The following is a 25,541-nucleotide window of genomic DNA, read 5'->3' as shown; positions in this document are numbered from 1 at the left end:
GCCTATACCTTCCACCACCACAAAAATCAAGAGCTAAGGGAGGCTGGTAGCTGGCCACATACCTCTCCACACCTTTATTACACAATAGACACAACTCTACTGCCTGCATGGGCACCCTAAGCCAAGACTCCAAATAAATAAATCCTGTTCTGAACCCACCTGACTCCATCACGTTAAGTTCTTAACAGCCAGGCTAGTAGTGAGTTAGACATCTGGGGAAGCATGCCCACTTTTCTTGATAACACTGTTTTGTTAGCAGAATTCCGTAGGATATTGTTCCCCAAAACAGCTGTAAAGATCTTCTAGCCAATAAGCTGTTCTTTTCCTTTACCCCAAACTTTTAGAAAAAGTATTTCATTTCTTGTGGTTTTTCCAGCTCTTTAACCCAGTAGCCTGGTTTGTATGCAAGCTACTCCACTGATCCTGACTCTATAGTCACCAATGACTGGCCCTGGCCAGTTTGCTCAATGGTAGAGCATTGGCCCAGCATGTGGATGTCCCAGGTTCAATTTCCGGTCAGGGCACACAATAGAAGCACCCATCTGCGTCTCCTTTCCTCCCCTTCTTGCTTCTCTCTCTATCTCTCTCTCTTCTGCTCCTTCTGCAGCCATGGCTCGATTGGAGCGAGTTGGCCGTAGGTGCTGAGGATAGCTCTGTGGCCTCCTCCTCAGGCACTAAGAAGAGCTCGGTTGCTGAGCAATGGAGCAATGCCCCAGATGGACAGAGCATCACACCCTAATGGGCTTGCCGGATAGATCCCAGTTGGGGCACACATGGGAGTCTGTCTCTCTGCCTCCCCTCCTCTCACTGAATAAAATAGTAAATAAATAAATAAATAAATAAATAAATAAAATATAGTGACCAGTGACCTCTGAGGTGTGAGATTCCCAGGCACAATTCAGCCCTCATCTTATTTCACTGCTATACAGGAATTTGCACTCTTGACTGCTCTCTCCTTGAAACTGTGTTCTCTTGGTTTATTGACATTGATTTTTTTCCCTCCTACCTCTGGGACCATCCTTTTTTGTCTCTTTTATTGACAACATTCTGTCTTCCCCATTTACGTGTTGCCTGGATTAAAGAATCTCAGTCTTTTATTTCAACCCAGACATTCGTCCTGAGTTCCAGACTTGTGCGTCTCACTGACCGCTCAGCATCTCCACTTGAAGTTTCCTGAATGCTACACAAGTAGCATGCCCCAAACTAAACTCTAACAATAACCCTAGAATTTTTTTCTCTCCCTCATCCATCACATCCAGATCGTTTCTAAAGTATGTCAATTCTGTACCCCAAGCTCATGACTCTATGTCCTCCTTTGTTTCCTTATTGCCACTGCCTTAGTTTAGACCAGGAGTAGTCAACCTTTTTATACCTACTGCCCACTTCTGTATCTCTGTTAGTAGTAAAATTTTCTAACCGCCCACCAGTTCCACAGTAATGGTGATTTATAAAGTAGAAAAGTAACTTTACTTTATAAAATTTATAAAGCAGAGTTACAACAAGTTAAAGCATATAATAATAATTACTTACCAAGTACTTTATGTCATATTTTTGCTAAGTTTGGCCGAATAAATCTTTATAAAACAACTTACTATAGTTAAATCTATCTTTTTATTTATACTTTGGTTGCTCCACTACCGTCCACCATGAAAGCTGGAACGCCCACTAGTGGGCGGTAGGGACCAGGTTGACTTCCACTGGTTTAGACTCTTGTCAATTTGTATTTGTATTTCTGTAGCTGTCTCAGAGCTGGTCTCATTGCCTCTACCTTCTACAAGCAGAGTAATATTTCTAAATCGTAACTCTATCCATGTAACTCTTTGGCTTAAAACTGTTTAATAACTTCCCTTTCCTTCAAGAAAGATTTCACATATTCTGCATGCCACCCTAGACCTTCATAGTTTTCCCTGTACCCACCTTTGCCTGCCTGCCCTGTGCCCTTCCTGCTTTTGCAGTCTACAGTGTAATCTTCCCTTGCTATCTCAAAATTGCCATGCTTTGCAAATGTCTTCCCAGAGTCCTGGATAAGCATCCCTTTATCTTCATGACTCAGCTCAGACATCAGTTCTCCTACATGGCCTTTGCCAGAGCTCTCAGTATGTGCAGTGTCATCTTTTACAACCCTGTGATATTATACTGCCTACAGATATAACACCTTGTTTTGCAACTGGTATTTTCCTTATCTATCTGCCCACTGCACTGAGAATTGTTTTAAACCTCTATTTTATCACCATTACCTTACACAGTTTCTGAAATGTAGCATGTGGTTATTATTTACTTAATTAATGAATAAACAAATGAATATATTTTGTAGATAGGAAAATGAAGACCAAAAAATAAGGAACGCTTTAAAGACCTGCACCACCACTAGAGGGCTCCACACTAGAACCTTAGGAACCTAATAGGGTGTGGTCTTGTGCCAAAAATTATTGCTGTCCTGTCATGGATTTCATTTCATCCATGTTAGCCACTCAAGGGAATTGTTATATCAGCAATGTACTGGTGTCCATTAGTATTGATTATCAAAGCAAGTAGGGGGAGGGGGTTGAGGGAGCCATAAATTGGGATCCTGGAATTCATTCTTTAAAAGAATCGGCTTTGTTGATTTTCTATCCAAGGTTTCTAGCGATACAGAGTACACACTGTAGAATTCTCAATAATTGTCTTCTGCTACAAAAAAAAGCTGGTGAATGTTAACAGGCAAAAATAGACTTTTATGTAGTTTCCAAATATATGATGCCACCTTCAAGACAAGACAGTTGTTGTCTCAAAGGAGGAATTTGAATGATGAAGGCCTTTATGACAAGCTTGCCAGATGTCTGGAGACAAAAGTGTTATGCTGAATCCTGGAATGAGTTCTCAGCTATAGGTCAAATAAGTTGACTGCAGAATATAGAAGACTGAGAAACATGCAACTCTATGAAAATATTTATAATATTCAATTCAAGGGCTACAGTTTATTGCCAGAATATTTGGGGAAGAGGTATTAATGTTACTTCAAGTATTGGATTTGGAATTTAAGCTCAGCTATTGGTCTGATACACAGTGGTCATTAAATCCAGAGTCCACAACATTTAAAAGAAAAATGGTTAATTATCTTTTGTAATATAATAAGATACCAGTTTTTTAGACTACAAAAATAAGAGGGAAAAATCTAAGCAAAAAAAAAAATTATTATAGGTCTGCCTTTAAAAGAAAAAGTATGAGATTTATGGAAACTCCTGTCTTTTTGACTCTGGAATAACTCCTTCAGTTGACTAAAATATCTTTTATATAATACAAATATTTTTAAAACTTTGCTGTGGGGATACAGTTTACATCAGCTTTTGGGTTTTTTCTGAAGTTGTTGGCATGTTTGGTTGAATCGACGGCGTGCATACCAGCATGCTGCAGAAACTCCTGTGCGGCACCAGCTCGTACTTACAGAGTTTGCTCAGGGCAGCATTGGAAAGGAGGGTAAAATACTGGCCCCCCCACACACATTTTTCTATGCCACCTTCATGCTTAATTTTTCAGAGCACAATGTATGTTAGCAGGAAGACGGCCGTTTCCCAAATGTTTAGAAACAAACAGAATTCTTTGAAATGAGTCCTTTCAAGATCACATAAAGAATAACATAAATAACTAATATTTTAAGAAAATAAGCTCATAAAAAAAGAATCAAGCTCTTCCTAATTCGCATGGTTCAACAGTTTCACAAACATTTATTTAAGGCCTGCTATATGCCTAACGCTCTGTTAGGAGCTGGCCTCGCTTGCAGAAATGAGTAAGATATTGTCCTTGTCTCCTAGGGGTTCAAGTTCAGTTCACAGAAATGTGAACAGAGGATGACGATTTAGAAAAGATAATGGTTGGGGTGGTTTCCTTCAGGGATTGAAAATTGAAGCATAAAGGTTGAACCTTAAAAAAAAGAAGAAATTCCTGCCAGTTATTACAACATGGATGAACCTGAAGGACATTATACTCATGAAATAATCCAGTCACAGAAGGCCAAAAGCATCATGATTCCGTTTATACAGTATAAGATTTCTAACGTAGCCAAACTCATAGAAGCAGGGAACACTACAGTGGTTACCAGAGGTTGGGGGGAGGGGGAAATAGAGAGTTATTATTGAGTGGGTACAAAGTTTCAGTTATGCAACATTAATAAATTCTAGATCTCTGCTGTACAACATAGTGCCTATTGTTCACAGAATAATATTCGCTTCAGAATTTGGTAAGAGGGTAGATCTCATGGAAGTTGTTCTTACCACAAAAGCAAACAAACAGAAAAACTAAGGGAAATATGGAAACTCTGGGAGGTGTCAAATATGTCAGCCTCACTGTGGTGTGACATGGTTGTTTGCATTTATCCAAACCCATCAAAACTATACACACGGTTCCTTGTGTATCAATTATTCCTGTGTTCTCAAAGGTGAGAAGGTTTGTCCAGTGAAGTAAAAAGAGGGAAAGCAGAAAGCAAGCTGAGTCTCGCTGGCAGAGCGAAACAGCCTGAACCAAAGCTTGAAGTGGGGACTGCTGGGGACTGGCGACAGGCAGGCAGCCCAGGCGGGTCTGAGACACAGCTCTGACAAGCCCCGCCCAGGCACGGTGCTGGCAAACCTCAGGTCAGGCCCCAGGAGTCGTGCAGCAGCATAAAATCTGTGAGGAGTTCTAAGCAGAGAGTTCCCAGCCCGATTGCATAGATAGGTCACTCTAGTGGCACCACGGAGTTGGAGTGTTGAAAGAGTAAGTGTGATTCATTGCCGCTATTGGACTATTTCTTATTTTTTAAGTATCAGCAGGACATTTTTAAAATCTCTGTTAAGATGTCCCACGGAGCTATTTGTATTTTTTATAATTTATATATAGCTTAAGAGATACTTTGCCTTCACCTGTGAACATTTTTAGGGCAAAATATTATGTTTCATTTGGTTGTCTTTTCCAACATGGTACCCTAAGTGACATGAGCCCTACTTTACAACAGGAAGGGAGGTCATAAGAGAAAGGGAAAGGCTGGGCAGAGCTAAAATACTTCTGACTGAGACTGGGAGATGGCGAACTCGCCCTGGTGGCTCACATGTGAGATCTCGTAAGACAATTTGAAATATAAAAATATACTACTTTTATCTCTCATCAAAAAGCAATCAAATAATATGAAATATCCCTCAAATGGGCAAATAGTATATAACTTTAGCTTGTATGTCTGAACAATTAGGCTTTAGAAAAGTGAGGGGACACAAAACAAAACAAAACTTGGACCAGGCAGTGGCAGTGGATAGAGCATTGACCTCGGAAGTCGAGGACCCATGTTCAAAACCCTGAGGTTGCCGGCTTGAGCACGGGTTCACCAGCTTGAGCATGGGGTCGCTGGCTTGAGTGTGGGATCATAGGCATGATGTCAAGGTCACTGGCTTGATCAAGGGGTCACTGGCTTGGCTGGAGACTCCTGGTCAAGACACATATGAGAAAGCAATCAATGAAAAACCAAGGTGCTGGAAATACTATGAGTTGGTACTTCTCATCTTTCTCCTTTCCTGTCTGTCTGTCTCTCTCTCACTTGCTATATAAGAAAAAAAAAGAAAGAAAAAACAAAACTTGGGTCAGATTAATTGTCAGAAAAGAAACAAGGTAGAATAAGTGTTATCAGGAGGAATAAATCCTTTGATAACAGCATACTCTGCTAAATTTCTTCGAGAAAATATTCTTCGCTGAGGGGCTTTAGAGATGTTCCCTAAATCAAAGACAGCGTTGTTATTTAGGGAGTGTCAAAGACAATTTTTTAAATTAGAACTAAAAGGAATCTCTAATGGCCTGAAGCAACTCACAAAATTAAAACATTTTAACCAATTTTTCTACTTGTGATTCTTTGTTCTGAAGCCAAATTGTATTTTCTTGCTTTTTAAAGAAAAGTTTGTACCAAAAATGTTATTAACAAAGAATAATTTTTCACAACTTCTCATTTAGTGTTTATATATATTTATGGGAAGATAACCTTCTCCCCCTGAGACAGTATATTTTCTAGGGAAAAAAATTCTAATGTGAAATATTTACTAAAAGGAGGTCTGGTGAACTAATGTTATTAAATTATCTTGATGAAAAGGTATTTCATCAAAGTTGTACATAGTACTGCATTTTAGCTACTCATCTCCCCACGTTTTTTTTTTTTTGTTTGTTTGTTTGGTTTTTTTGTATTTTTCTGAAGCTGGAAACGGGGAGAGACAGTCAGACAGACTCCTGCATGCGCCCGACCGGGATCCACCCGGCACGCCCACCAGGGGCGAAGCTCTGCCCACCAGGGGGGATGCTCTGCCCCTCCGGGGCGTCGCTCTGCCGCGACCAGAGCCTCTCTAGCACCTGGGGCAGAGGCCAAGGAGCCATCCCCAGGGCTCGTGCCATCTTTGCTCCAATGGAGCCTTGGCTGCTGCGGGAAGGGAAGAGAGACACAGAGAGGAAGGAGGGGGGTGGGGGTGGAGAAGCAAATGGGCGCTTCTCCTATGTGCCCTGGCCGGGAATCGAACCCAGGTCCCCCGCATGCCAGGCCGACGCTCTACCGCTGAGCCAACCGGCCAGGGCCTCTCCCCACGTTTAATAGCTGTTCTTCCTCTCTTTGGAGGAGACTTAGTTGAAATTTGCACACACATAATCTTCATGATAAAATCATTCCTTTTTTTCTTTTTTTAATTTATATTTAATTAATTGTGTTTACATAGATTCTAGTGTTGCCCCAAATGCATCCCTCCTCCCCCGTATTCCCCTCAACATATCCCTTGCCGTCCTCCCTACAGCACCTTCCCTTCAGGTTTATCCCATCCTATCATCCCTTTTCCCTCTGTCCTCTTTTCCTCTGGTCCCTTTGATCCCTCCTCTGTCTCAATTCCGTTCCTCAGTTCTCATTGTTCCTGGGATTCCACAAATGAGTGAGGTCATATGATATTTTTCTTTCTCTGCCTGGCTTATTTCACTTAACATAATAGTTTCCAAGCCCATCCATGTTGTTGCAAAAGGAAATATTTCCTTCTTTTTCATGGCGCATAGTATTCCATTGTGTATATGTACCATTGCTTTTTAGTCCACTTGTCCCCTGACAGACACTTGGGCTGTTTCCAGATCTTTGCTATTGTGAACAATGCTGCCATAAACATGGGGGTGCTTTTCTTTTTTTCAGTCGGTGATATGGTGTCCTTGGGATATATTCCTATAAGTGGGATGGCTGGGTCAAAAGGCAGAGCCATTTTTAATTTTTTGAGGAATCTCCATACTGTTTTCCACAGTGGATGCACCAGTCTGCATTCCCACCAGCAGTGCAGGAGGGTTCCTCTTTCTCCACATCCTCTCCAGCACCTATTGTGTGTTGTTTTGTTGATGAGCACTATTCTGACTGGTGTGAAGTGGTATCTCATTGTGGTTTTAATTTGCATTTCTCTAATGATTAGTGAGGTTGAACATTTTTTCATATGTCTATTGGCCACCTGTATGTCCTCTTTGGAGAAGTGTCTATTCATTTCTTTTTCCCATTTTTTGATTGGATTGTTTGTCTTCCTGGTGTTGAGTTTTACAAGTTCTTTATAAATTTTGATTATTAACCCTTTATCAGATGTATTGTCGAATATGTTCTCCCATTGTGTGGTTTGTCTTTTTATTCTGTTCATATTAGGGACATTTGGAAGCTTTTTCTTTTTATAGGTAAAATCGAGCTCTACTGCCTGACCAGGCAGTGGTGCAGTGGATAGAGTGTCGAACTAGGATGCAGAGGACCCAGGTTTGAGGCCCCAAGGTTGCCAGCTTGAGCACGGGCTCATTTGGTCTATGCAAACCTCACCAGCTCGGACCCAAGATTGCTGGCTTGAGCAAGGGGTTACTCGGTCTGCTGTAGCCCCACGGTCAAGACACATATGAGAAAGCAATCAATGAACAACTAAGGTGTTGCAACAAAAAACGAATGATTGATGCTTCTCATCTCTCTCCATTCCTGTCTGTCTGTCCCTATCTATCCCTCTCTCTGAATCTCTCTCTGTCTCTTTAAAAAAAATAAATAAATAAAAAATCAAGCTCTACTTATTAACAGAAAATTGGACCAATGCTTTATAAAAAAAAAATATGTTCATCATAAGCATTGTGACCATCTCTGTTAACTGGTTTAGCTGCTCTTCAATTGCAAGCATTTTGATTAAGAATCGAAAAAGCTTCCAAATGTCCCCAAATGACTTTTGCCACCTTGCTTTGAATGAATATTCTTCACTGGAGGAAAGCTATTAAGTAGAGATGTCTTGGATTGCTCGTACCTGCAAATACACTAAGATTATGATTTAGAGCCAGTTTTTTTCAGAGAGGAAACTAAAAGCATTAAGCATCTCCCTGGGGAAGGAAATAGCACTAACTTCTGAGGAAACAGGTTCAAAAGAGAAGGATGGATCAGGAGTGCTTATTACAGCTCTAGCCCTGCTTAAGGTACTCGCCTGCCAATGCTTTATGTAAGCTGCACGACTCTGATGAGAAGTTGAAATTATCCTCATTTTCTAATGGGCCGAAGGCTGTTTAGAAACATCAGGTAGCAAGCCCAATATTGCACAAGTGTAAGGGGGAAGCCGGAATTAAAACCCAGGAACTGATCCCTAAACCCAGCGTTATTCTAATAGATCACAGGTGTGAAAGGCAAGCCTCTAGTTAACAATTTGACTAGATCAGCTTTACTTTACACTTCACACACACACAGCACGGTTTGACTTTTCCATGGTACTTCATGGCACAGCAGTGCCTTGAGACAGCAGGACAGTGTGAGAAGACAGTGAGTAACCTAATCCTCCTTCTTACCAGCGTGTCCTTAGACAATTCGTTTGGCATTTCCACGTATCACTTTCCTTGTCTGTAAGTTTGAAATGACAGTACCTGCTGCATCTACTTCACACAGTTGCTGGGAGAATCAAATGCCATGTAAGTGAAAGAACTTTCTTGTAAATGTAAGACACTGTCTAAATATACTTTAACCCATTACTGTCTTTCTGAACATCCATTCACTCACAGAATATTCTAGCTAGAACAGATTGTCTTGCCTCTGTAACTGAACCAACACATTTGTTTCTCTTCCAGATTTCTCACAATGCAATTAAATTTTTGAGTGTCTTTTAGTGAATTGCTAAAATCAAAGATCATATGCTCTATATCTGGAATACTTATAGATATGTAAGTCTACTCATGAAGAAATACATTAAAGTTACTCACTATCAGGCAATAATAACAACGGGGTCTAAGCATTCAGTGATGTTTCTTCCTCTCGGATTGACTGCCTTTTCCTTGCTTGAGGGGCTCGTTTTTCCATGATCTGAGCTGTTGGATTTTATTAGTTGTGATCTTCTCTAAGTCTCAACTCCTATCCCTCCCACTCGAGTAAAAGTTTCTCTCTGTCTTTTTTAAAGCCTTCCAGTTATCTGAATAGCCTAAGCAATGGAAAATAGCGGCCTTATGTTATGATAATGAGATTTGGAAATTCTCCAGACTCAAAATGCCTTAGTTTATTTCAAAATACTCTGGTTTCTCGTTGCTTCAGAAAAGAGAGGCAAGCAGCTGGAAATGAGGCAGCGCAGGAGGGAAGGCAGGAGACTAACTAATGAGCCATTGAAGGCAGTGTGTGTGAGCCCACCCGTCTGACGTTAACTTCTCATTCATCATCGCTATAAAAAGCGTTTATTAAAAACCACATTAATTTCAAAGTGTGTTATTATTTCTTTCTGTTCCAGGCAGGGTTCTTGATTTCTTTCTTTCTTTTTTTTTTCCTCTGGCATTGTTCTCATTCATTGTTTCATTATTGCAGTATGAGAATTGAGCAGTGGGCTCAAATGTGTCACATTTCAGTGCATAACAATTTATGTTAAAAACAGAAAGTTAAGACATTTGTAACATGGGGCAGCAGCTCCCTCTACTGTTTTCACTGTAAAAGCTCTAAGCAAAGAAGGACATTTCACAGTCCTTTGGAGGATGTCCAAGGTAGGGAAATTTTTCAGTGTTTGAGGCTCAATTATAAATCTACATGGCTTTCGAAATTTATTTTTAGGTATTCTTGTTGCATTTTATGCTTATCTGTTACTTTAAATTCAAACACGGCCCTGGCCGGTTGGCTCAGCGGTAGAGCGTCGGCCTAGCGTGCGGAGGACCCGGGTTCGATTCCCGGCCAGGGCACACAGGAGAAGCGCCCATTTGCTTCTCCACCCCTCCGCCGCGCTTTCCTCTCTGTCTCTCTCTTCCCCTCCCGCAGCCAAGGCTCCATTGGAGCAAAGATGGCCCGGGCGCTGGGGATGGCTCCTCGGCCTCTGCCCCAGGCGCTAGAGTGGCTCTGGTCGCAATATGGCGACGCCCAGGATGGGCAGAGCATCGCCCCCTGGTGGGCAGAGCGCCGCCCCATGGTGGGCGTGCCGGGTGGATCCCGGTCGGGCGCATGCGGGAGTCTGTCTGACTGTCTCTCCCTGTTTCCAGCTTCAGAAAAATGAAAAAAAAAAAAAAAAAAAAAAAATTCAAACACTATTTCATCTGCAGTTATTTTCAATCTACAGTCATTTTCAATGTCAACGTGATGCTCTGTTAAAGTGAAAGCCCTTAGCTCTTGGAGCTCTGAAATGCCCGTGTATTGCAGCATGCTGATAAAACGCTACACTGTTAATTTTGTGGGAGCTGATTCCAATGGCATTTATGCTTCTTTTCTAAAACAACAATATGATTTAAAACATATACAACCTTGTCATTTCTAATTTAGTTTTAACTTCAGTATAGAAGAACTTTCACCTTTAAAGCATGAGTCATTGCCCAGTCCTGAAGGTTATGGTCATATCACAGTGTCCACAATTAAAAGAGTAAATATAGTGTGTGAAATAGAATTCATTTATTCAACACATACTTACTGATCATCTACCATGTGTTAACCACTGTTATGAACATTGAATATACAGTATTTTTTTTAAAAACATAAAATTTTAAAAAGCAACACACAAACTACAGACAAAGTCTCCACCTTTAATAACTTACACTCTGTTGTGTGTTGGGTAGGGAGTGATGGTTAATAAACTATTCAATAGGTAGACATGACAATTTCACTTTAGCATGAGATGCTATAGGGGAATAGACTAGGTAATGTGGAAATGGTTTGGAAAGAAGAGTTAGTATTCTAGATAAAATGGTCCATGTGGCATCTCTGAGCATCTTAAGAAACTAGCCAGGTGAGGGCCAGAGCAGTAACTTTCCAACCAACAATCAGGGCATGCAGAGGGCCTGAAGTAGGGAAGAACTGAAAGTGTATATCCATAAGAAGTGATAAAATCTCCCCTAATTTTTGTGAGCAGTATATTTAATATAAAGGAGCTAGGAGAAGAATAGGGCCAGAAAGGGTTTTGGAGCTGAGTGGCTTTTATCATGTAGGGCCTTCCGAAAGTGGAAGCAGAGGCTGGCGGGAGATGGTAATGAGTGATAAGGAAAATAATCAACCTGTCAAATCTGTCTCCTCTTTTAATTCTGCTATGTGTGCTTTTATCTGAGATGATTAAATTTTTATTTCGATGCAATGAAATTATTGTTTCTACTAAAGGGGGCATCATTTTTAACACATTATTTGTAGTCTTTACATACACAAGGAGTAGACTTGTTTGCTGAAGAGGAAACTGACAAAGCTTTGATAGAAGCCCATTTAATTTCAGTCTCACCTAAATCTAGTGGATACCACATTTTTTATTAATGATAGAGACTCTAATCACACATAAGTCAGTCTGTTTTGTCCCCAGCTAGACCTGATGTTTCCTTTCTGATGAGCTATGGGTTGGATCAGATGAACAGTCATAGCAGTGAACATGTAAGCCCTCAATACACCATTCAGCTAATGCCTCACTGCACCAGTGCCCTATGATCTATCACTATCCCCAACTCATGTCTTTCCATCTCCAGCTTTATTTATTATGTGCTGAAAACTCAAGGTGCAAAGTTATTGTTTTCAGCATATACCAAAGCCCATCTCTAAAACAAATTAGTGCCCCCCAAACATTTTGGACTGCTGACCAAGGTGGATGACAAAATATGTCAGATTAAGACATTTAGTTTCTTGTTAAAACATCTTGTATGTGACTCTAGACATTTTGAGACTCCTGGTGTCTCAATGGGAATCTAATTCATATTCTTAACATCCCTTCTAGAAGCCTTGAACTGATCAGGGTTTTGTCATATTTCTCAGTTTTCCTTTCAGCAAAGAATATTAGTCTCTTGGGTTGATTAAATGACCAGAGGCCATGTACTCTGATGATATCTTCAGAGAAAATGAACCTAACCATTTGAGTCAATGGGAATAGTCATTTCATTTCTTGAATAAAATAAGATGACTTCCTCAGATTTAAAAATAAAGTACATAAGACCTATAAAATGGAGACATAGCCAGTTAATCATTTTATTGCCACTTGTCCCCCACTAGGGTCATAGTCGCAGACAAAACAGCTGCTGCCAACATTGCTAAAATTCCTGTGTCACCTTATGTTGTCACAGAATACATAGACATGCAAGAGAGGCAGCTGAGGATATCAGGCTGAGCACTTGAAAACTAGCGCTTGGCTTCGATTTCCTAATTACTCTTTTTCTCTCCTTATGCATAGCAGCAGTGGGACATTAGTAGTGACTTTCGGACTTCCTGAGTTTTTTACTAATTATAGCTATAGTCTGGAGGGAAAAGATTTTATCTTACAGCCGCTGCCTACTTTTTTCATCTTGGATTATGTTACTGGAACCAACTACTAAGACATCTGAACTGACATGTATTATGTATAGCAATGATGGGACAGAATAGTTGAAGTCCTTGATACAGTCACCAAACTTATTAGTTGGGCCACTGCATGGATTAAGCACCATTTCTCTGTGGTGGGTAAATATTAAGGTTTTAAATAGATCTGATTGACCTATGAGAAGATATTCAGAAAGGGAGACTTATTTCCTAGTTAATCATATGGTTTGTATTTGAAAATAGAATTTCAAAAAATATCTCCATACAATTTTTAATTTTTCCATTGTATAGCTCTGTGAGGTATTCAATCAAGAACAGATTATCTCCATTTTAACAATAAGAAAACTCTGGGTCTTGGAAAATAAGGGCTTCACCAAATCCATACAGTTTTCTCTGCACAACAATGACAACGTCGTAGGAAAGCATTTTGATCAAAGGAGATACCAGAAGAAATTATATGACTAGAGAAGCAACAAGTTTTCAGCATTATCTGGGAATCTGAAACATGGAAGGAAATTTGGTAGAAAATAAGCCTGGAAGGGGCTTTAGCTATATCTGTATTTTTTATAAAAAGTAAAAAGATCTGAAGCAAATATGGCAAATGGTTGGGATCTGACAACATTGGATTATGGACTCGTGGATATTTATTGTATAATTTTCTATACTTTTCAGCATACTTGAAATATTCTAAATTTATTTTAAGAAAATAGAAAAATTTTCTTATGGGATTAGCAAAGGTTAATATCACTAATTACTCCTTCCTAGAATGCCAATATCTTCTCCTTCACCTGAACTCTTTTGTGGAATGGGCCTGGGTATTTTAAAATTTTTTAAATTTATTAATTTTAGAGAGAGTGAGGAAGCAAAGAGAAAGAGAGAGAGAGAGAGAGAGAGAGAGAGAGAGAGAGAAACATCAGTTTGTTGTGTCACTTATCTATGCATTCATTGGTTGATTCTTAAATTTTTTTTTTAATTTTTTTAATTTTATTTATTCATTTTAGAGAGGAGAGAGAGAAGGAGAGAGAGACAGAGACAGAGAGAGAGAGGAGAGAGAGACAGGGGAGGAGCTGGAAGCATCAACTCCCATATGTGCCTTGACCAGGCAAGCCCAGGGTTTCGAACCAGCGACCTCAGCATTTCCAGGTCGACGCTTTACCCACTGCGCCACCACAGGTCAGGCCATTGGTTGATTCTTATATGTGCCCCAACCAAGAATCAAACCTGCAACCTTGGCTTATTAGATGGCACTCTAAACAACTGAACTACCCAGCTAGAACAATAAAAAAAAGAAATGATCAAGTATTTTTTTCTAGAACTTCCCTGAGTATACCCTCTATGACCATGGTGTTCACTTGAGCCAAGAATTGTCATTTGCAGATTTGTCATTAGCACAACTGATAGATCAGAGAAAAACCTTGATGTTACACATTCAAGTTGAAAGTGCAGACTACACCACCCAAAAATACAACCTACAGATTATTTATTTTACTTTTTTTTCCAGAGCTGTTCAGAATGCCCCCAACTATTTAAATTTCGCCCATGCCCTTGGCTTCTATGTAGCTTGACCGTGTGGAAGCCAGAGCCATCATCAGCCTGGATAGCTTAGGTCCCAGCAGTTTGCCTTGGAAACTGCATTTTCCCTGCACAGAAAGCCTTGTCATCCTACCGACGCTTTTAAAGAGACTGAATGTTATCACCGACCTGCAGTAAATGGGAACTCAAGGTATCAATAGGGGCAGCTGTGTGAGCCAACTTTCCTCCTGATACGGGTGGCCTACTGAGAGATTCCTGAGGTCCAACAGGGGGAGGAGGTCCCACCGTCCCCCAGGGACTGGCTTTGTTGGTTGTGATCCAAGGGAACCCCACTGGATACAAATGATCTGCTTCACACATCTCCATCCTCACTGCCTTTCTTGCCCCTGTGACTTTCATCGCCTTGTGCTGGGTCAGCAAGGCTGCTCCCGGGAGACGGCAAGGCACTCCCAGAATTCCTGCTGCTCCTCACATTGCAGGAAGCTAACAAATAATATTTTTCCCTTTGCAGGACATACTGGGGAGAGATTAGCCTGAAGTATTTTATGGGTGGATAAGCATAATGGCAGCATTAAGGGAGGCATTTTTTTTCCTCTAACTATCATGCCATGGAAATCAGTCAAATATTTCCCACTCTATCAATAATGTAATAGCTTTATACCAATTTGATTGATTTGTTTCATGAGATCGAGGAAAATAAGCACCTTTAAAAAAAGAAACCCAAGTCCCCCCCCCCCCCCGGAAACATAAAGTGTTAACAATTTATGAGCTTCATAGCATAATTTAGAAAATCTGCTTTTATGAAATGGGTTAATTATTCCCATTGCATGCATTCACTGTCACGGTCACATCCTCCCACTCCTGTTCCAAAGTGACAAGTAAAAGCAGGGACTGTGCAATTTTGGAAAACAATCGGGTCACATATTGAGTATTTTGCTTATTCATACAACCATAAACTGCCTATGCCTGAGTTCCCTCAATTACACAGCTCAGTATGCAGGCCAGAAGAGACAACCCCGGCTCAAGTGAGCGCTTCCTGGAATGCACAGGGGAATCGTTTGAAAAATGTCCAAAGTGGCAGATGTGAAAAATTCTCATTCAAGATTCAGAAGCTGCCTTTGCTGCAATTCCTCACCTATTAATCGCACTGCTTCTGAACTTCTGAACCAAGGATGCTGGCAATATCAGAGACTGAGACACTTAGGAGCTATCTATCTCTCAAAATGTGGTGCAGGTAGCTGCCACTGTCAGGGGGAAACTGGCTGAGACGAGAGGAGATCATGGATCACAGTGCTGCTCAGAGTTTCCAGAGATTAACCAAGAATGAGTTGTGGCTGCTTCCTGGCTTCTAACAAAACTGCTATTACTTTTTTAGAGGATGTCCCCAAAAGATTTCCTTGACAAATGCGTAAACCAGTGTATTGTCATATCACTTAAATCCTCCAGAAGCCCAGAATGCTAATACTCCACAACAAATAACAATGGTCCTCTCCTCCACAACAAATAACAATGGTCCTATTGTAGTCTTATTTAAAGAGCATTTCATTTCCTCTAACTGTAACAGCTTTCCCACAATGGTTCTTCACTGCAATTTCATGCTCGTGGGAATTTCATCCTACCAACATCATCCCCTCGCAATATTACTTTCTTGGTTAGCTAGTCTTTTTTCTAGCCACTGTGGCCATGTTTATTTTTTCTTTTCTTGTATTAGCTCATAAATGCTATTAATTTTCACCTTTTATTTGGTGTCATTTGAATTTCAAATGTTACTTAAGATGCTGATTAAGCTGCCAACTTCTTTCCTTTTCCCTCTCAGAAACCTCTCTCCTTGCAGCTCTCTAACCTAAGCCCTCCATGATTTTAACAGTTCTCTGTGTCTGTGTCTGGTTCTTCTCTCTTTTCCTTACCCTCTTCCCTTGCTAGTCACTGTCTCTTGATCTCTTCTTGTCATCTGTACCTTTAAAAATATGTATCTATACCATATCCCAGCGCACTCTTTGCTTGGCCTTAGTGATTCTGTATCTCATGAAGAGATTCTGTGTTCTTCTTGATTTTTAAAGCAGCTTTAAGATGATTGATGTTTTATTTTTCTATCTGTCACCCTACTCACCATGAGGCAGATAAAGGAAAGAGTTAAAAGATCAAAGCTATGGGGCTGACCAGGGTTGAAACCTAGCTTTTGTCTACTAGTTGTATGACCTTGAAAAAGATGATTAACCTTTTGTTAGATGTAAAGTAATGATAATGCCTGTCTCATTGAATTGCAACAATATATTTACCTGCCATCCAATTATTACTTTCAAAAGGAAAGTGTTGTTATTTATTAATATTATCAATTATCCCATTTCATCATTCTCTGCCATCTGTTCATTATTTCAGTAAGTGCTAATAGTTTCCCCAATTCTATCTATATTATCCTCATGTAACTTTTTCTTCCACCTGCTTTGTTCCCCTCCTTCTATTTTCTTCCATTCAAGTCTTTATAGAGAAACTTTATCCATCTAAGAATGTAGACCTAAACATATTCATTGTCATATTTATCATCCCAAAACTCATTAGATTCTATTTTCAATGGAAAAAAAAAACAACAATTCAAAACATCTATTTCATTTCTAATTTCATGGTTATATCTTTGTGCTTTGGCCAAATGAATTAAATGTCCTTCTGATTAGCTTGAAATATGAATTTTCCATGAGCTTATTTGTGAGTTCCAACCACTTACAATCAAAGGTAATCTCAATACTTGATCAGAATAAGTCGCTCTGTTTCTCAGACCCTCATGCCAGAAGGGGACAGTCCTGGGCTGGACATTGGAAGAGAAGTAGCCGTCAGGATCTTCACCCTTTCTTTTCCATACTTCTTTCCTCCCCTGGTGCTATCATCTCCTGTCCCTACTCCCCAGGACCAACCCAAATTCACCTCCTTTTCTGTTCCACCCTGCTTGCTCTCCAAAGATATTTAATAAATGATTTATAGGAATATATTCGAGTAGAACAGCTCTTAGACTTGGTTTCTTGTGTGATTGGGGGAAGGGTCTCTCATTTTTTTCACGTGAGATAGAGAATATATTAACACCTACCTCACTTCGTTGTTAAGAACATCAAAGAAAGCAATGTGTTTTGCAGTCATGTCAGCCTGCCGTCTAAGGAAAAATAAGCAAAACGCTTTTAGAGTTATCCTGGGCTGTATAAATAAGAAGTTTAGTTTTACATCTCCCAGGAATGTTTGCATTCGAGCTGGTGATAAAACCCAATGCCAAATTAATCAACCTTCCTTTATGGAGTTTTTGGCATAAACCAGAAAATGGGGGGAGGGGGTACTTTGAGGAACAAGAGATTTCTCCCAGGAACTTTCAATTTCACCTAATACATAGCAGATCTGCACTACATTCCCATTGTAATCCCAAAAGGAGAGCTTTGGGTCTCTGTATCGAGATGTAAACATAATATAAACATCAATAAACTTTCTCCTGGCTTCAGAAATCATATTTTGCTGTTTGAGATTTTTAGCAATTTTAGGGGTTGGGGAAAGGGAGTCTTGGTACCTCCCTGGTCAAAAAAATTTATAGCAGAAGCTTTCTCAGAAAAATAACACATTGTAAAATTGCAGTCATTTAACTTACATACTTAAGTCCCTGAAAATTTAAGACACTGAAAATTTCTTTTAGAGCAGATGTTTAAGATAAATAAAAGGATCCGTGTTTAAAAGACAAAGGAATTGATTCCCCAAATATTTTCTATCTAAAGAGTATTATTGATTTTTTTTCTCAGAGTTAGAATACAACTTTCTATGTTGTAATTCTGGTCAAAAAATCCATTCATAAGTTTTTTTCTACTTAGAGCTTGCTGCGGCTTAGTTTTCAATTATTTAGCCAGATTCTTAGGCTAATCAGAATTGGTTGGCCATGGTGTCTGGGAGTTTGGAAGCAGCAAGACCTCTCTGCTCAACAAATATGTTGCCATTTATCACTGAAACCAAAACCAACAGGCAAGAAATTGGCTTTCCCCTCAGATTTCTTCCTTGTAAAAGTAATGATTCTACTGAATTCAACAAACACTTGCGGGGGAGGGGAGAGTTACTATGTACCACATCCTGTGTTATGATAGGATAAAGAAATTGAAACACTTTGCCTTCAAGGAATTTTTCTAACAGCTGGGAAAACAGACATGTTGATAAGCCATTGGTATCAATGGAAATATGCTTTACCAAGTTATAGGTAATGTTACAGAGGAAATTTTTATGAGAGAGAAACTTTCTGACGTGAGCTTTCCAAGATGACTGTTAATTGAAAGATGCTTTGTCTTCCATTCCTAAGGGTGAGTTGAGGCTTCCTAAAGATATTTGTTTTAGTACCAAGGGAAAAGAAGTGACTGAATCTCTGCCTTCTTTTCATTAGTTTTTAGAAAATTGGAAACATTTCTTAAAAGTTAGCCCAAATGACTTTCCAATAACAAACTTGCGATTCATTTTTATTTTATTTTATTTATTTATTTATTTATTTATTTATTTAGTATTTTTCTGAAGCTGGAAACGGGGAGAGACAGTCAGACAGACTCCCGTATGCGCCCGACCGGGATCCACCTGGCACGCCCACCAGGGGTGATGCTCTGCCCACCAGGGGGCGATGCTCTGCCCCTCTGGGGCGTCGCTCTGCCCCGACCAGAGCCACTCTAGTGCCTGGGGCAGAGGCCAAGGAGCCATCCCCAGCGCCCGGGCCATCTTTGCTCCAATGGAGCCTCGCTGCGGGAGGGGAAGAGAGACAGAGAGGAAGGAGGGGGGGTGGAGAAGCAAATGGGCGCCTCTCCTAAGTGCCCTGGCCGGGAATCGAACCCGGGTCCCCCGCACATCAGGCCGACGCTCTACCGCTGAGCCAACCGGCCAGGGCCAAGCGATTCATTTTTATAACAAAGCCATTTTTAGCACGTTTTGAAGAGAGTTGATTAGCACCACTTTCTTCACGGAGGTTTCTGGTATTTCAATAGTTGTTACTGAAGTTGATTGGAAACCCACAGGGCCAGCAGACAGTTACCTGTAACCTAAAAATATGCATTTGTGAATCCTGGACGGAGATTGAAGAGCTGTGGGACCTGGAGGAAAGGGGCACCCAGAGGCTCCAGGAGGCTAGTCTGCAGTGTGAGGAACTAAAGGAGGCATGTAGGGAAACAGGAGAAAGGAGAATAATTCAGGGGGGAGCATCGGAGAGGGAGTGGAGTGGCTGACCAGGAGCCACGGAGATCTTGATTCAGAATACCTGGGGCATGCTGAAGCTGACTGACTCCAAAGACCTGAGCTTGGACTTGCACAGAGAGTTTACAGCGAAGACCGGGAAAAGAAAAAAAAAAAGGCGAAAGTCAAGTTGTTCGAGCTAAGTATGCTACATCAACTGGCTGAAAGTGAAAATGCAGCCAAGACTAGGGCTGAGGAAGTATGGCTTTTAAGCTGAGCACCCTTCCCATCTTTTAGACTTTGGAGAATCTGCATCCCAATCTGAAATCCACTAAGGGGAAGATAATGCAAACACCTCCTCATGTTCACACTACGCGTCTGATGACGCTGCTGGCAGACATCGTGTGTCTCTATTTTCCACCTTTGTCTAGCACTAGATTTCAGCCAAAAGTAAAAATAAAAACTTGCTGGGCGTATACACTCCCAAACTGAATGTAGCTTTAATTCACTTCTTCACACTGATATGGTTCCTGGTAGTAGGAAACATCAGGGTCTCTACCCACACCAAGTTTATAGATCTCTTAAATAATGACACCTAAGTACAGTTGGGTTCTGAACAGGTGTGCCTCCCTGGAGTTTATGAGCATTTTAAAGTTGCTCTATAATTGTGTACCCATCGCATTAACCCAGATGTTCTATGTCTCCCAACCTAGTACAAACAGAGTAAAGCAGCACTACATGAAACATAGACACTAATAGCCATGGTTTCTGTATAGCTCTGTTGCAGATCACTATCATGAGTAAGATCTGGGACATTTTCTCTTTCTGTAAACCTTCAAACAGTTTTCCTAGTAGAGCTCCTGAGAGCATTAGCCAAGGCTGACGTGCCCTCCATAACTGGCCTTTCTTCTCTACTCAGGCTGGGTCATCTATGCATCTTTCTGACAAGTCCTTATAATTGCAAACCTCAGAAAGTGACCTCTCAAGTCCCCTGGAGCATCTACTAAAACTACGTGATGCCAGGAGACCTGTCACTTATCACAAGTCTTTAACTTCTCCTTCCTCAGAGTTGATTGATAGTCTACAAGACTGACAGCTCTTGCTAAACAAGGAAACAAATGACTCCTTGGATATTCTCCAACTATCCTTTTGTGCCAGAATAGAAAACAGAAAAAAATAGCACGTCTGTTGGGGATGTGGCTAATAGGACAGCCACCAATTCCAAGAGCCCAGGGTCTGTTTATTTTTCTAACAGTAAACAGAGTTGCTCTTGGCATTTATGTGCATAGTTTTTCTCTATGGTCACTATCTCCCGACTGAGTGAGGTTGTTTGTTTCTGACCATTGGAGAACAACTCATGAGTCATTGCTAAACTGACTACAGTCAGTGTACAGGTAGACAGCCTGCGGACTCTATACTGGTATCTTCTTTCAGTTGCTGCAGGCTTTTTCAGCCCTCTCGAAGAGTTTGTGTAAAGTATCGCCTCCAGGGTAGACTGTTAGCTATAAATCTCTGTTACATTAAACGTGAAATTTGTGGTACTCAAAGTATCCCGGTGACTAAAAGAACAAAGAAGAAAATGCGATTTTAAATGCCTATCAGCTGATTAAGTAGTAAAGCCTAAAATTTCAGACTGACCCCATTTAGAGCACTACTCTGTGGATATGACATTTTATGACAAGAACAGAAGATATGAAACCATGGCAATAACTTTTATAGGGTTTATTAATCTTGTGGATATCTGAATAATATTGCTCAAACTTTTCTATTGGCCAGTGGGCTCTGTTCAGTGAGCTATTCTCTTGCTATTGTTTTGAGAGAAAGGAGCTGCACTGAGCTCTCTTTCCATACCCCCAGTGGTTAGCTCAGCAGCAAGGTCAGGATTCTGGATGATGACGTATTCTGTGTTTATGGAACACACCTATGTGCCATAGGCAGATAACCAGTCTTGAAAAAGTCGGACCCAATTCTCATCCAGTTTTTCTAAAACATTAGCACCATCCTATTATTTTTCCTGTCCTCATCCATATGATTACCTGTCCTGTGCCATGCAACCCCTACCACACTGTTTGCTTTTCTATTTCTTTTTTCTTCCTCCTTCCACAGCCCTTTGATGGCTCCCACTTCTTATAGCCTTTGGCCATCGGCTCTCCCAACCTCTGCAAACAAAAAATAGGAAACATTTTTAGTACTGTTGTGGGTTGAGAGGAATTCTTTTGGAATATTCAGGGATAATCTTTCTGTTCTGTCTTGAGAGGCTGTATGAAGAGAGATGAGAGATGTGAGGAACAGTTAGAGGCCTTTGTCAGCTGTCCAGTAGGACCACATCTAAAGGCAAAGAGCTCACTTCCAGCCCTCCTGCATCAGGCACAATGCTGGCTCATAAGAAGTGCTAATAATCCCTCTACTGGGTATATACCCCAAAACCTCAGAAACATTGATACGGGAAGACACATGTAGCCCCATGTTCATTGCAGCACTGTTCACAGTGGCCAAGACATGGAAACAACCAAAAAGCCCTTCAATAGAAGACTAGATAAAGAAGACGTGGCACATATACACTATGGAATACTACTCAGCCATAAGAAATGATGACATCAGATCATTTACAGCAAAATGGTGGGATCTTGATAACATTATAAGGAGTGAAATAAGTAAATCAGAAAAAAACAAGAACTACATGATTCCATACATTGGTGGAACATAAAAATGAGACTAAGAGACATGGACAAGAGTGTGGTGGTTACCAGGGGTGGGGGGAGGGAGGGCAGGGGGAGAGTTAGGGGGAGGGGGAGGGGCACAGAGAACTAGATAGAGGGTGGCGAAGGACAATCTGACTTTGGGCGAGGGGTATGCAACATAATTTAATGACAAAATAACCTAGACATGTTTTCTTTGAATATATGTACCCTGATTTATTAATGTCATCCCATTACCATTAATAAAAATTTATTTAAAAAAAAAAAAAATAAGAAGTGCTAAGTAAAGTTTTGTTGATTTTTTAAAATTTCATTATGGGAAGTAGAACATGGAAGAGGGATCACCCAGTATTCTCAAGGGCACAGGCAACATGATAAAAAAATTACTGCAAAAATTTTTTAGGCTGAGAGTCTGCTTTTAAGTTAGGATGGTAGAGTAGAGTAGATGAAAACTGAGTTTGGGCCCAGGCTGCCTATAGTAAATATTAGTCCTGCCACTTACAGCGGTATGACCTTGGGCCAGTTAACAATTTCTAAGCTGCATTTTCTGTATTGTTGAATTGAAAATAATGATGGTAATACCTATGATATCATTGTGGGGATTAAATGAATCAATCCATATAAAGTCCCAAGTCTAATACCTGGCATACAATAAGTAATATATATATATATATATATTTGCTATGATTATTTTATTCTTTTGCTCTGTTTGAGAGACTTTATTATTAATTGTTCTGTCACATTTGGGGTCCTTAATTATAAGACTGTCATTTTAACTAGAATAAATGTGTATAAAGCTAAAGTTATCCACCATATCACTATTGATTTAATTAGAGTTATTAACACACATTCACCATTCACCAAACACCTATTATGCATATATCCCTAAGCTACCTATTAATGATACTACACATGGTATCTAAAATTTCTTGTCTCTTTGTAAAATTGCAGATAAATCAATGTGTATGGAATCTCAGGTCTTAACAGTTTCAAGAATGAGTTTTTAACTTGCATCTTCTTGGCTAGAAACTTTGTGCTACAACCTCCAACTCAGTGATTGCTTTCCTCATTACTTCCTCTAACTGATCTAGGATACTTGACACAAAGCTGGCTGGTAGGGGAAAAAAATGAACGATGTGTAATGTGCAATGAGAGTTCTTCTCTGACATTAGCTCTGTCTCTCCGATCACAGGCAGCTCCATTCCTCAGGAGGCCTATTATTTTCTTAAGCGTTATACTAACCTGCTTCCAGACATCCATCACTACCTCCCTGTGTCCTCTGCATTCAACGGCACAATGCAAAGGTTTCATATTAGAGGAGATCTTTAGTCACAAGTCGTTCATAAGAAATACCAGTCATAAATGTTAAACATTAATTTTTTTCACTATGTCTAAGGTGTTACCTAGATCAGTGAGTGCAGCTGACAATGGTTCCTTAAAATTTTTCTTCACTTTTTGATGCTTTCATTACCTTTTTTTTTAAAAAAAAAATCTTCATACAGTAATGTTTGATGTACTTAGTGATAATTTTTCTTTGTATTATCTTCAGAGGGAAAATGTAAAGAATTTTGCCTCTGTAACATTTGCTCCTAGGCACTTTTGAGATCTAGATGAAATATACAATTTTTGTTTTTGACATAGCTGTCTCTCTTGGCTTGAACTAGTTGATTTAAAATAATGCTAAGCTGCCCTGGCTGGTTGGCTCAGTGGTAGAGCGTCGGCCTGGCCTGCGGGAGTCCCGGGTTCGATTCCCGGCCAGGGCACACAGGAGAAGCGCCCATCTGCTTCTCCACCCCTCCCCCTCTCCTTTCTCTCTGTCACTCTCTTCCCCTCCCGCAGCCGAGGCTCCATTGGAGCGAAGTTTGCCCAGGCGCTGAGGATGGCTCTGGTTGCAAAAGAGCGACGCCCCAGATGGGCAGAGCATCGCCCCCTGGTGGGCATGCCAGGTGGATCCCAGTGGGGCGCATGCAGGAGTCTGACTGCCTCCCTGTTTCCAACTTAAGAAAAATACAAAAAAAAAAAAAAAAAAGAGAGATGATATTCTAACTAGGATATCTCTAAAAAATAAAAAAATAATAATGCTAAGCTTTGTGTTGTCTTAGGGCCCTCTTCCTAAAATGTAAAATCCCTGAAAAACTCAGAAGATTTCTCTTTCTCTTTTCCTAGAAGTTTTAGAGACAAATGCCTTTATCCTTCCTATATCCTCAAAGCTCAGTATAGTGCTTAGCAAATATTTCCATGTGTATTGAAAACTAGGACTATTTAAATATCTTAAGTATGATGTCTTAGAGCAAAACATCTTCTTCTAGCCTGAAAGTCACGTGCAACTCATCTTCACCCAACTAATTCAAAAGAGTCAAGCAATAGGAAACATATTTTCCCATATTTTCTAAGTTAATAACAGATGGCCACACATTTCTATAATACATTGATCAAAGCCCTGGGAGAAATGTCAAAAATAAACGGAAGCTAAAACCTGTTCCCTCAAGGAGTTTTATGGATACAATTTCTTTTAATAAAGAATATGTTGACGGCTGACCTTCTGGTAAAATGTTACATGTTCCCATTAAAAACTTCTCTGGATTCCGGCAGGATTTAGCCTAGAAACACCTTTAGAAAATTGATGAGTTAATGCCCCTGTCATTCTCTATTAATTGGAATATTTGACTAAGACAGATTCTTTCTTTTTCTTAACTGTAAGATTTCAAGGTGCTTAGATATATTATTTACATTGTTTGGTAAACATTAAGGTTTTTATTTTTGATCTGTGTCTAATACAGGGACCTCCCGGAACACATGGAATACAACAGACTCTTGGTGGATATAACAAGGTATGGCCTTTTTTTCACATGTTATATACACAGATACTATGTGATTATATTTTTGGGGGGGGGGGGAAACTTACTAATTCCTAACTGCTCAGAATTTGAAACATGATCACATACTCAATACCTGAAATCTTTCAAAAAATGTATTTTGCTCAGTATCTTTTTTCCAAACCAGTATATTATTTTTATAAATAAAAAAAAATTACATCAAATTTGCAAAATTTCCTGCAAAAAAATTAATGCAAAAATCTTATTTTATCATCGATAATGTCATATATCTAGTTTCTCTGAGGGCAGAAAGAGATCATTTGCTACCTTGGAGCTCTGGGGAGGCAGCATAATAGGTGAGAGACTCCTTATTGAAACAAAAAGGTGAAGGGATATTAATCAAAATAAAAAAACTTACAGACGCAGACAACAGCAAGATGATTACAAGAGGGAACAGGGGTGGAGGAAGGTTAGAAGAGAGTAAAGGGGGATAAATGCAGTGGTGGGATTCAAGTAGCTTAACAACCAATTCTCTGCCATAATGACCGCTTTAAGTATAAAAAAACAATATACCGAAAGGGAGTTTATTATTTCATGCATTTA

General features: G+C 40.1%; 1 protein-coding gene and 1 non-coding gene across 2 annotated transcripts in view; one reads left to right on the top strand and one right to left on the bottom strand.

Moving 5' to 3' along the window:
- Window positions 1-25,541, top strand: part of COL19A1 (collagen type XIX alpha 1 chain) — a 324,736-nt gene that overhangs the window by 217,588 nt on the left and 81,607 nt on the right. Inside the window, exons 16-17 of the mRNA XM_066359093.1 lie at window positions 24,903-24,953; window positions 25,389-25,397. Coding sequence (XP_066215190.1) covers window positions 24,903-24,953; window positions 25,389-25,397 — 60 coding nt within the window. The remainder of the gene's footprint in view (window positions 1-24,902; window positions 24,954-25,388; window positions 25,398-25,541) is intronic.
- On the bottom strand, window positions 19,067-19,142 carry TRNAI-GAU (transfer RNA isoleucine (anticodon GAU)). Its single transcript has one exon. It is a non-coding gene; the product is annotated as a tRNA-Ile (tRNA).

The sequence above is a fragment of the Saccopteryx leptura genome, chromosome 1 (genome assembly GCF_036850995.1).
Source record: "Saccopteryx leptura isolate mSacLep1 chromosome 1, mSacLep1_pri_phased_curated, whole genome shotgun sequence".
NCBI lineage: Eukaryota > Metazoa > Chordata > Mammalia > Chiroptera > Emballonuridae > Saccopteryx > Saccopteryx leptura.
Note: the sequence above shows the minus strand (reverse complement) of the source record. Positions and strands in the feature narration are given on the sequence as shown.